The 13,248-nt window shown below is 42.5% G+C and overlaps 1 protein-coding gene across 1 annotated transcript; it reads right to left on the bottom strand.

Annotated features, from left to right (window-relative positions):
• Window positions 1-2,485: 2,485 nt before the first annotated feature.
• Window positions 2,486-12,425, bottom strand: LOC114708423 (putative serine protease 47). The gene is made up of 4 exons (XM_028891692.2): window positions 12,240-12,425; window positions 8,108-8,385; window positions 4,993-5,156; window positions 2,486-3,936 (listed from the first exon to the last, which is right to left on the bottom strand). Exons 1-4 carry the CDS (start codon window positions 12,383-12,385, stop codon window positions 3,619-3,621), a joined length of 906 nt encoding a protein of 301 aa, XP_028747525.2. The 5' UTR covers window positions 12,386-12,425; the 3' UTR covers window positions 2,486-3,618.
• Between the last annotated feature and the right edge of the window lie 823 nt (window positions 12,426-13,248).

Genomic DNA, 13,248 nt, shown 5'->3' with positions numbered 1-13,248 from the left:
AAACAGTAATGAATCTTTTTGTCTTACTGCCCTACTTAGCTTGTTTATATAGCTTAAATCTTATTTTGAAAGTTCTTTTGTTATAACCAAAAGCTGAAAATCACATTCAATGAAATTTGTATAAAGTATCACAATGAATTTCCATCTTTTTCTTATTTTTCTAACTGGTCTGTTTGCTTAACTGTTTTGGCCCTGATTCATATAGGGACATTACCTATATCTTTTAGGCTACATAAATTACAAGTATCAACTTCATTTATTTTATTCATGATTGTGTCATATTTAGATGTGTCTTAATGTTTTAAGAAAACAATTACATATGTATATATCTCCTCAAGCTACAGTATTAGACTGCCCCCACATTATTCTAAGGCCTATCTTGTCCTTTACCTCAAGAGTTTCATTCCCTAACTAGAAAGGTAAAGTGCCCCAGTCCTTTGGGAAATATATATCCTTTATCCCTGATCCTAGAACAGTAAGTGAAATGTCTCAGGGGCAAATTTATAAGTGACTAAGCCAGGTAGGCATTCTTGGGAGTAGACTCATATTAATGTAGCTTCAAAATACCTTATTTTTGGCTAAAATTTTATGGTGCAGACTGGACATACCCAGAGGAATTTCTGTTTACCACTTTAATCATTTATGTGTTCTGAGACTTTGAGCTAAATGTGGCACCCAAAATGTGTCTATAATAGTATATACATATAATGACCTTAAGCTCGTCATGCTTAAGAATTGGCCTGTCCACATGTACATATAGCCCCTCATAAAATCCTCATGCTTCCTTTGTTTAGGGGAAAACATTGTTTTGGAAATTTTGAAATATGTCTATGCTGTACTCACTTGCTGCAGACAGTTTTGTACTACTCCTTGATATCATAGCTATGCTTAATTTGGCTTTTCATTCACTAAGTTGTGAACTCAGTTGCATTTGGTTACATTCCCAGCACTATCTGCTCCAGAATGGAAAGCAAAGCCTCTCTCTGAAGTCAGCTCATTTCTTTTTACTCCAAAGCACGACTGGACTTTAGTTTGGCAGTATGAACAGTAACCATAGCATCATCATGGAGGGCAGGGCAAATCGTAGATCTTTCTGATCCTCCTCTCTGGTGACATCCTTGTATCTGGCAAGTCCAACCTCAGGCTCACTGATCCTATACTACAATATCTCCCCAAGTAGATGTCTGATGCTCATTCTCAGTACAGGCCAGATTAAGGCTTTACTAGATATCGGAGGCTTAGGCAGCAGCCATGTAGGCACAATCTGTGACAAAGGGAGGTGTTCAAGCCCTCTCAAGAGGTCTCTGGAGTTTGATTCCTGTTCCACTACTTACTGCTGATACCCTTTTTGTGTAGTTAATCAGTGCTAATAGAGCCCAGTTTACTTTCACAAAGATATGAATAGTGAGTACTTCAGATGCCATCAAGTAATAGATCAATTAGGCTGAGTTAGAGCTGAGTTTTGGCTGTGTTCTTTTTAGTAGGGTACTTATAGATTGAGATCCATGGTTTAGACTATAAGAACATTGAGTGGTTTGAATAAGATGGCCCCCTTAGGCTCATATTTTGGAATGCTTAGTCACCAGAGAATGGAACTCTGAAAGGATTAGAATGATTAGGACATGTGGCTTTGTTGGAAAAAGTGTGTCACTGGTGTTTGACTTTGAGGTTTCAAAAGTCCATGCCAAGCCCAATGACACTCAGGTTTCTAGAGTCCAGCTAGTCTGAGGGGCTGTCGTGGTAACTGTAGGGCCAATGAAGGAACTCATAATCCATACTGAGCCACCTGAACTTCCCTTACTAAAGAATATGTATGGTCCACACTACTGACAGGCTAATTCCTCTCCAGACTTTAGAGCCCTCAATGAAGAAGAGAGCTTGCTAACTGGCATCTCAGAGTCCTACGAACTTTGCTGCAAGACCCCATAACCAAGCTTGTCACTAAGTGAAGTGTTTGAGTTCTTAATTCCATAGATCTTGAAGCAGCAAGGTCCAATATGAATATAGATGTACAACTGGCTGTAGAGGTATCTTAGAAGCGCAGTTGTGGCCAGATAGTCTGCCAAAAAAGTTTCTTCCAAGAACTAAGAAGACATTTTCTTGTGTGTGTGCAGGTAAGGGGGGTTAAGGCATGCTTTTATGCATCTCAGGCTCATTTGGAATTTATTATAAAGCTGAGAATGGTCTTGAAAATCGGATCCTCTTGCTTCTACCTCTTAAGTCCTGGGATAACAGGTGTTTGTCATCATACATTGTTTATGCAGTATTAGGGATTGAACTTGGATTCTTTCATGATAGACAAGCACTCTATAGACCATATCCTGGGGCAGAGGCTGTATGCAGTATACTTTCTTGAATGTTCATAAGATCCTTTTGTGATGGAAGCCCAGTTGCACATGCAGCAAAAGATTGAAAACAAGAACACTGCTGCTAGTAAACAAAAGTCCCTGTACCAGCAGCGAGAGTCCAGGAAGTTCAGATAACACCAAGATAAGAAAGGATTTATTTTAAATCTCATGAGTGGTGTCTGGTTCCTGTGGACCTGGGATAAGCAGGAGCTCTCCTCTTTATTGAGGGTTCTAAAGGCTGGGATGGGCAGCATTGTGAGGCCTCTTAACTCTTTCTGGCCACATAAATACTCTGTGCCTGGTACAATTGCCTAAAGAATGGGCCCACAAGACCATTTTTTGTTTTAAATTTTCCTAGATTACTAAGTCCCGAGTCAACTAAACAACAAGGTTACAACAAGTTCTGACCACTGAAGTGTGGACAGAGATAGGTATGGCCTGGGCTTCAGACATCAGGGACCAGGTTTGTGGGAAGAGTGGGGTCTCTGGGAGTAGGTGAGGGTGATGCTGAGTATTCATCTAGGAGTAGAGATTTGAGCACTGTTGGTTTAATGTTTAGTTTTCATACAGCCACCAGAACAGCTTCTGTCTGCTTCTGACTAATGTTCTAGTCCCCCACATCCATTGAGGCTTCTAGCCACAAGTCACATGTCTATCCCTTTGACTTGATCCTAGCACAGCACCCCACAAAATCACTTCAAACAGTCTCTCAGGTTCTCTGTGCATTGGCTTTTCCTCCTTAAAATCCCAGGAGTGCTGCTGCCCTACTTCAGGAAGAGGCCTTTGCTCCCTTTAACTTGAAGGACAGATGTAAAGTTCTATTTTCCCGGAAGGATTTGGCATTCCCCAAGGCATGGACAATCTACAAGGCCAGAGAGATGTCACTCTCTAACCAGAATGAATCCTGACTCCTTAGTATCCCTGTAGTGGGCATGCCCCCATTTGCCTTCCCAATTAGGCATGCCCTAATTTCCTTGCCTTTTCCTCAAGGAGAGTTTCCTTGCGATGCTCCGATGCTCCATTTCCTCCCTTTTGAGGTCTGATGGCTAACTCCAGGATAAGTCTGATCACTGAGGGATATGGGAAACCTACAAGGGTGGTGAAATAAGAGTTGAAGAAGGATGAAGCTTTATTGCTTGGCTTTCCTGGGCTTTTTGTGTAGTGGCAGTGAATGGGCAGATATGCTGAGGAAAAGGTGCAGATGGTAAACTAAAGAGTGGAGACTATAGCTTAGACAAGCCTGAGCCAAGAATAACCAAAGGCCTGGTGCTCACCCTGGGGCCTGGTCTTGAGCCTCAGGGATAAATAGTAGCAGGAACCAGACTTGTGCAGCTATGAGGATGCTGCAGGGCTGTGGGGAGCCAGCAGCTCTCAGAGGCCTGGGTTGAAGTTCTGTGTGAGGAGACACAGATTCAGATTCTGGAAGTGGAGTGAGTCCCTTGACTTGGCTGATCCAGTCAGTGAAGTAGGTGACCCTGGTGAAGACGCTGGGGTAAATAGGATGCCGGCAATCCAGGCCCCAACTGGCCAGTCCTACCAGGACCCATGCACTGGTTTGGTAGCAGATGAGGGGGCCCCCAGAATCACCCTGAGGAGAGAGAGAGTAGTTAGTGTGAGATCTACTTAGAACCAGAAATACCAATTGCATGTTAGGACCCTACATAGACAAGATGGATGAGGACAGGTATCAAGCTATAAACATATGAACCTTTCCCTTTGTTTGCCATGCCTGATGTCTAAAAGGGAAAGTTTAGGGACTTGTAAGCAAGCTGGTTCTGCTAATTTATGTGTAGATCCTGGCTCTGTAAACCTTGAGCTGCTGTGATATATCCAGTCAACTCTACTGCCTTTAGTAATGTTGGCCTGGACTATTTTCTCAACCTATGAACGGGAACTCCTGAAAAAATATGCCTATCCCCTGGCTGGGTGAAGACAGCTCATATTACCAGGCAATAGGCAGGGGTCTTCAGGACACTGCTGAGAGTTACTAGAGATGTGAAATGTCTTTAGGAAAACCCCATGGGAAATCCATTCTATAATGGTGACAATGTCAGCTCAGAAGGCTGAAGCCTGCAGAGATGGGGAAGGCATTGGAATCCAAACATCTGGGCCCTGGTTGTGCTCCACTTCAGACCAATCATTTTCCTTCTCTGGGACAGTTTCCCCAGACAATCCATTATGTCCAATAGTGAACTTACTCCTATGCCGTATAAAGAGTTCTCATAAGAAATTGACAACCTAACAACAAACTGAGAAACTTAAATGAAACATTACAGAAGACAGGATATGACAATGAACATGCAAAATATATTTAGTGGCAAGAAAGGGAGATGGGTACCAGAAACATGCTAAGTCATCACTGGAAGTATTACTAAACTGTTTACTTAGAAATTACATATTTGTATTGTTGTTATGCCTAAATAAAAAGTATAAAATATGCAACAAAACTTGATGTTAGGATTTGCTAAAGGAGCAGCTATCCTCAAGGAGACTATTGAGGCAATGAACCCAAGGAAAACAAGTAGAGGTAATAAAACAGGAAGTGTGGGGGTCTCCACAAAGACTAAAGGACAATACAGCCACTCCTAGAGGAACTGAGATAAAGAGAACAGGCATGGGGAAAACACAGGACAGCCTTACTCACCCGGCAGATGGACTTTCCTGTGGAGAGGCCCCCTGCACACAGCATTTCCTCATGCACATAGCCCCTGCTTTGGCCTGGTCTTTGCCCATATAAGGCATTACAAAGTTCATTCTCAATAATTCCCACTTCACCTTCCTGCAGTGAGAAGGGTGGTAACAGTTTTGCTGTGAAAATAAAGAGGAAGTCAGTGATGGACACTGTGGCTTAGTTGGGAAAGACTGATGCTCACCATAGGACAGCTGAGTGTCAAATTCTGTTTCCATCTTTCTACTTCTCATGAACTTCTCTCCTCTTTCTCAGAAACTCCCACTTACCATCTTCACCTCTCACACAGCAACAGATCACATATCTACTGTGTAAAGAGGCAAAACCCACTAACACAATGTGCCCAATGTTGTTCAGCAACATTTATCACTAACCTTTATCCTATGTCTTCATCTGCCCATTCACTTATATACTCACTTATTTTTTCATTACTTTCATCAATCTATCCATTTCCCACATCCACCCTTCCACCCATCTACTCTTTCATTAGTGTCTCTATCCATCCTTCCTCCTCATACCTACTATCATTTCTATCCACAACACCCAGGTACCATCTTCCTTCCTTCCTTCCTTCCTTCCTTCCTTCCTTCCTTCCTTCCTTCCTTCCTTCCTTTCTTGCTTTCTTCTTTCCTCCCTTCCTCTCCCTGATTCACTCAACTCCACCTCACTCACCTATCCACTGACCATATCACCAATATCTTTGTGCTAGTTAAACTAATACAAAGGACCATTTTTTAGTTGGGAAACCAAAAAAAAAATCAATTAACTCATTGGTGTTAAAGAAATAACACAGGTAGAGGTGACAGTACAGATTGTCTACTTTAGCTCACATAATTAAGTAAAATGCAGGTGGGTGCTGTGAATGCTTGATTGATAAATAAAACTCTGATTGGCCAGTAGCCAGGCAGGAAGAATAGGGTAGGTGGGACAAGGAGGAGAATTCTGGGAGGTGGAAGGCTGAGGTAGAGAGACACTGCCAGCTGCCACCATGGCAAGGGAGATGTAAGGTACCAGTAAGCCATGAGCCACGTGGCAACTTATAGACTAATAGAATGGGTTAATTTAAGATATAAGAACAGCTAACAAGTAGCCTGCCATGGCCATACAGTTTGTAAATAATATAAGTCTCTGTGTGTTTACTTGTTTGGGTCTGGCCATGGGCCAGGCAAGACCAGGAAAACTATAGCAACAGGTGGGAGACTGAAAAATAAGTTGAAACCAATCATACCAAGACTAGAGAGGAGAGTAAAGTGCATAGGAAAAAAAGGGGTCCTGGGGTGGAAATGATCTCAACATCTTCAAGGAGAGGTAAGGAGGCTGGGGTTGAGTATATTAGGGAAGCAGTAAGTGATGAAGCAGAAATGGATCAGGGTGCTATCATCACAGAAGATCTTGACAGGGATTTATTTTAATTTTATTTAAAGCACAAGTGAGATGGTGGTGGAGGGTTCTGAAAAGGAAAATGACATGACTATGTTTTAAAGTAATGCTGACAGCCACGTGGAGATTTATGTAGAAGCACACAAGAATAAAAGTAGAGGACCATTTTAGAAACTACAGTCAACAAATGGGAGTTAATTATGCCAGAGTATGTAGCAGCAGCACTGGGGAGTATACATCAGTTACTAGACTGGTATAGTAAAGCAAAATGTAGGCTCAGCTTTCAAAAATGTGTGCATTTGGGGGGGGATGGGGAAAGCTCCTCAGGAAGACATGTTCTTCCCCAAACACCTAAAGTACTTCTTTTGAGAAGAAACGTGCCAAATCTACATTGTTTTTCATTTACATTATTCCATAAACATATTTCCCAAGTCATAATCCTTTAATAAATACTTCTGGTGATGACTCTGCATACATTTATCTACTTTCAATCTAAAATAATAAAAACAAGGGGTTCTTAGTGGCTCACTGGTAGAGCCTGCTCTAAGTATGTGCAAGGCACTGGGACCAATCCCCAATACCAAAAACAAACAAGCAAATAAAACCAAAAGGATTTCTCCATTATATAGTTCACCTGGCAAGACTGTAAAAACAGGATAAAAAACAGTTGAGATTAAGTGAGATTAAACACTCAGAAGCGGCAACAGTTCTCAATCATGCATCCTCAATGGTCTCAAATAACATGTGACTTTCTTTCCACTTTACTCATGTACTATACTTTGGATATTGAGTGTTCAAGCCAGTGTGTTTGAGGTCTTTTCCTCAGCCTGTGACACTATTGGTAATAGAATATCCTATTACTAAGAGGTAGAGCCTAGTGGAAGGAAGTTAAGTCATTGGACATGTGTATCTGTTAAAAAGATACTAGTATAATGGCCTCTCCCCTTCCTCTTTATTTGCTTCCTGGCCACCATAAAGTATGTATCATCGTTCTGCCACACATTTCCTCACCACAATGTGCTGCTTCACCAAAACAACAAGGCCAAGTGATCATGGACTGAAAGCTCTGATACTGTAAGCTAAAATAAACCTTACCTTTTAAAACTGATTACCTCAAGTTTTGGAAACCTGATTAACATGGAATAGACTATCCTCCACACGACCTTTATTTAATCAAGTCACCTCAGATCAATGACTGATTAAAATATTAGAATAAAAAGACCAGCTGGGCAGTAGTGTCGCACGCCTATAATCCCAGCACTTGGGAGGCAGAGGCAGGAGGATCTTTGTGAGTTCAAGACCAGCCTGGTCTACAGAGCGAGATCCAGGAAAGGCACAAAGCTACACAGAGAAACCCTGTCTCAAAAATAAATAAATAAATAAATAAATAAATAAATAAATAAATAAATACTAAAAAGACCATTAATATTCAAAGAGCCCAGATTCTTGATGGCAAATGTCAACAGTTCTCCACCTTTAGAACCTGGGCTGCAGGGAAGTTTGCAGCTACGGATTCTCATACTTTCAGAGTTAGAAGGACTCTATAATGGCCTTCTTATGTCATGGGCCATGGAGGTGAGGTACGGAGGGCAACATCCAGTGACTTCAGAAACCTTCCTTCCTCCCCATGCACCTCTTGTCTTCCTTCTCTCCCTTCCCTTACTCCCTCTCCAACTTCTCTTTCCCTTACTGTCTTCAGAAAGCATTCCCCATCCAGTTATCCAACAGGAAGTGTAGTTGAGGAGCTGTGTGTCTTTAGGTGGGAGGCAGGCAGGTACAACGTAGGATGTGAAGTTCACGGGCAGACACAGCTGCAGCATTGCAATGTCACTCCCAAAGGAATGAAACTTCTCAAAGTCTGGGTGTTTGATGATACGGTTCACAGACATCTTCTGAGTGTGCTGTGTTCTCTGGTACAGCTGAGTATTTCCCAACAGAACCTGATAGTCCCCTGGGGCCTGGGATTTGCTGAAAGATAAAGGATTCCATCATCACCATCATCTCTGAGTGGGAGGATAGTCCTGTCTTCTGAACCATCATTTGTCACTGGTCACTGTGCCCTGATTCCATGCAGCTTGGTCTCTCCCTTTCTGACAGTCAAGTGTTGGGGTAGTTTGAATGAGAATGACCTCCATGGGTTCATATATTTAAATGTTTGGTCCCTAATTGGTAAAACTGTTTGGGAAGTATTAAAAGACGTGGCCTTGTTGGAGGAAGTGTATCACTGGGGGTGGGCTTTGAGGTTTCAAAAGCCCAAGTAAATTCTTAATTGCACCTCCCTCTCTACCTTGTGCATGAACATCAGCTCTCAGCTACTGCTCTAATGCCATACCTGCCTGCCTGCTGCCATGCTCCCTGCCATGATGATCATGGACTCTTATCTCCTAGAACAGTGAGTCTCAATAAATATTTTCTTTTATAAATTGCTTTGAACATGGTGTCTCATCATGGCAATAGAAATGTAACTCAGACAGAAGTTGATACCAGGGAATGGGCTATTGCTGTCACAGGCCTGACAAAGCTGGGTTTGTTGTTGTTTGTGAGAAATCCATTAGATTTTTGGAGTTTGGACTAGGAAAGCAGTTGAACACTTTAAGCAGGACTTAACTGGCCATCCTAGCAGGACCTTGGAAAACGATAGTGTTGATAGCAATGTGGACTGTGGAGGCACAGCTCAAGAGGTTTCAGAGTGGAACAATATTAGCAATTGAACTATAGACCATTCTTCTGTATTTTGGCAAAGAATGTGTCTACTTTTTGCACTTGTCTTAAGAATCTTCTTGAAGCTAATTTCATTGACAGAGGAGAGTTCAAGACAACCTAATACTGACTTGTTCACTTGGTGTTCACTAGTGATCACCCTTATGCAGATCTACAAAAAAAAAAAAGAGCAAGCATGGAAAAAAGAAATACAAAATGTACAGTTTGAGGGAAAAAAAAAAGAACACCAAGAAATTTAATGTTGGAGACTTGGTTTGTGCTGAAGAGATAAGGAGAATGAGGGGAGGGTGGTAAAGGGAATGGTGTCCTCAGGGTAAGACCTCACCCAGCTATTCCTGCAAATAGCTTATGAAAAGAAAAGGCCTAAGGAATTACTTGCTCCTAAAGAGCAACAATAAATTAAAGCTTATGCAAATTCAGTTCAAGAAGGGAGTCAGGTTCCATCCGAAGTAGGCAGCAGAATTTGGTGACATCAGCTATGTGGTTCTGGCTTTAGAGTCATGGAGGACACATGAGTAAAAGGGTTGTGGGATCTTTCTCTATTGTTAAGAAAAGCTGCTGAGGCCAGGCATGTGGCAGGGGAATCCGTGCCTGAAACCCAGAGAGGCCATTATGTGAAGCTGTGAAGGTAAAGCCTGAGTTGTCCTGGAGACCTCAGGATATTGGAGATGCCAGAGCTGCAGCTGTGGGATAACAGTCAAAGAGAGCTGAATTCAGGAAGTTGAACCAATCCAAAAGAGAAAATTTATGTTGTAGTCAGAAAAGCTGGAAGGATAGATCCATCTGTGTCCTTTGACATTGGACATAGAGCTTCATGATTTGGAGTTTACCCTGCTGGGTTTCAGTCTTGCATTGGTCCAGTATTTCCTCACTGTAGCCCTGTTCCTTCCTTTTTGAATGGTAATGTATATTGGAATACTACTGTATGTTAGAAGAATGTAATACGTTTTTTTATCTTACAGGTTACAAGTAAGAAATTACTGTGAATCTCAGAAGAGACTTTGGACTTTGAAATGGTGTTGAGACTGAAAGACTTGGAGATTTCTGAAGTTGAACTAAATGCATTTTGTGTTATGATATGGCCACAAGCCTAAGGGGGCCAGGGAATAAAATGCTGTAGTTTAAATGAGAATGACCCCCATAGGCTCATATATTTGAATGTTGGATCCCTAGTTGGTGGAACTGTTTGGGAAGAATTAGGAGATGTGGTCTTGATGGAGGATATGTGTCACTGAGGGGTGAACTTTGAGATTTCAAAAATCCAATCCATTACTAGTTATCTCTCTCTCCACTTTGTACATGTGGATTGATATTTAAGTTTTCAGCTACTGCTCCAGCACCATGCCTGCCTGCCTGCTGCCATGCTCCCTGCCATAATAGTCATGAACTCTAACCCTCTGAAACTGTGAGCCCCAATAAACATTTTCTTTTATAGGTTGCCTTGGTCATAGTGTCTCATCATGGCAATAGAAAAGTAACTAAATAGGAGCCTTTTTTCTGTAGGCTGATGGATATTCTATTCAAACCTCATGACACAGTATTCCCCATTATATTTTAGAATTGAATGAACAAAAAATTTCAGCATTGGAAGGGTCCCTAATAGAGTCCTCAAATCAAACTTTTAAATTTTTACTTAAGAAAAACTATGGCTGAATCCTATTTTTATGATTTAAATCTTACTCCAAAGCCAATAGCTAAAGGCATAGTCATCAGCCTGTGGTGCTATCCAGAAAGGGTGGAACATTTAGAAGGTGAGGCCTAGTGAAAAGAAGCTATGGTATTAGGAGAAGGTGCTTGAAGACCCCCCACTTCTTTTCATTATCTTTATTTTCTAGCTACCATGAGGTGATCAGGACTCACCCACATATGTTCTTGCTATGATTATCATAGATTCAAAGAAATAGAACAACTAATTTTGAACTGAAACCATGAGCCAAGATAATCTTTCTCATTTTTGTTCATTTTCTGAATTATTTGGTCACAGTGATGGAAATCTAACATATTTTCCTGCCCCCTTACCAAAGATTGCTTCTCCACTTGGTGCTAAGCACTCATAAAGGACTTGTTAAATACACACATGAGTACATCAAAAGGAAGCTTTCCTTGTTCCTGAATAGGACTGAGTAAACAGCTTGTGTATACAGCTTTGTTCCCACAGCTTCCACACTAGGAGGGTCCTCGCCAACTCATTTCCTCCCTTCTGGTAGCCCCTGCAGGTCCTTTGCCTTCCTCCAAGATTGCAGCATCTTTATAGACTTATGTTCCTCAGAGCTGCCTTCCTCACACACTTTGCCATGTCTTACCTGCATCATACTGATTGAAGCTTGTTCCTTCTGAGGCAAAAGAACCTTTTACTTAGGGTCTCCTACATTCTGTTCCCTAAAGGATCTCAGGTGAATGAAGCACAAAATAGGTGCCAACAGGATTAAGCTAGAGTCTCAAAGCCAAAAAGCAAAGTTTCAATTCCCTGATCTGGACTGTTTAGCACCCATTCCCTCTGGGTCCCTCCATTTCTGATCAAAAGCTAGGCCCTCTTTCTGGCTCCAGAGAGCCAGAGGAGTTAGACGCCTGGCTGTCTATCATTTGTTCAGGTTGGGGGGCCTGCACTTCCCATCCGTAAAGCTTGATATGGCATAAGTATGACCACAGTTTTTCCCAGGACTTAGTTTTACAAAAGTAGGAAATTAACTGGCTTCTAGTTATATGTGGTCTTTGCCTAGATTCTGGCTCACAGGAGAGTAAGGGACAATAAAATAAGATGAGGTCTGCAGGTAGACAACAAAGCATGGCCAATCCTCTTGGGAAACATCTGCATTAGTTGGCAGACACAGAGGGGGAGCATACGGATCCCTACAGGAGCTGAGAATTAAAGATAATGAGGACCAGGACAAATCAAGGAAGTTTTGATGACATCTGGGGCTAATCCAGGCAGAGAGGATTGTGGGTCAAGGAAGGACAAATTGTCTTTGGTGAAAATAGACCGCCCCAGAGAGAAGCCCAGAGGAGAAAGGCATGTTATCTCTAACTTCCTTCCTCCTCTCATCCTGCATCTTTCTCACCACCTAGACCCTCTCTGGGGGCTCCAGATAAGGCAAACTCACTTTAGAAAGCAGTGGGCTGTGGAAACCAGCCAATGGGAATCAATGAGGACAGCTCCACAGAGATGCAAGCCCCGGTACAGCAGGCTGGCCTGCCATGGCCACTGGCCAGCAGATGTATCCTGGCCACCGAACACCTTTCCAACCATCTTCGGCTTCCCACACACTGAGGAGACACCCCCATGCAATCTGTTAGAGACACAATTCCTGAGAGGCAAAATAACACCCTAAGGAAGCTCTTCCACTTCACAGATTGGAAGATCATGGCAAAAGACAAGTGCAAGTAACTTCGGGCCACCCTCGTCTCTGCTTTCACTGACCACCACCTTGGACATGAAAAGCTCCACAGACAGTTCAGTTGGAGCAGAAGTCTGGGAAAATGGGATGGAGCAAATAAAATGCTAGCCACAGCAGCCTATCCTTAAGTGGGTCTGCCAAGCAGGTAAACCAAAGAGAGGCTACATGACTTAATTTTCTCAAATAACACAGCTCTGTGCTTATTTTTCAAATAATAGAACTAGAAGTCTCATAGGTTACTGATATTAGTTGCTCAAGGTCATGGCTTCTCGGTGACTGTCCCAACTTCAGTCTGCCCAGTATCCCAGGGAAAAAGAATTACTGGCAGGACTCTGTGGTGCTTATGAAGGACCTGGGACAAGTTGCTTTACATATCTAAAAGGAGACTGGGTGAGGCCAGTAATGACAACTTTGTTTCTATGATTCATCTGGGAGCAGATTACTGGTCCCAGATCTTGATAGGCTATCTTTATCTTCTCCTAGGAATCAACACCCCAAGCCGCGGGGAGCTTCATCCCCTTTGTCCCCACTTCTAGTAATCCCGTGCTTTCTATCAATGGGTCATCCCTGGACACCATTTTGCTCCCATGGCACCACACAGGGAACTAGGGTACAAAGAGTGAGTCCCAGAGGGGAACCTAAACCCCCGTGGTTCATATTTTCTTTGGTACCACCTGGTTCCAAGGGGAAGGCAAAAGAGGATCACTACTTCCGG

Source organism: Peromyscus leucopus, chromosome 5, assembly GCF_004664715.2.
Source record: "Peromyscus leucopus breed LL Stock chromosome 5, UCI_PerLeu_2.1, whole genome shotgun sequence".
Lineage (NCBI taxonomy): Eukaryota > Metazoa > Chordata > Mammalia > Rodentia > Cricetidae > Peromyscus > Peromyscus leucopus.
Note: the sequence above shows the minus strand (reverse complement) of the source record. Positions and strands in the feature narration are given on the sequence as shown.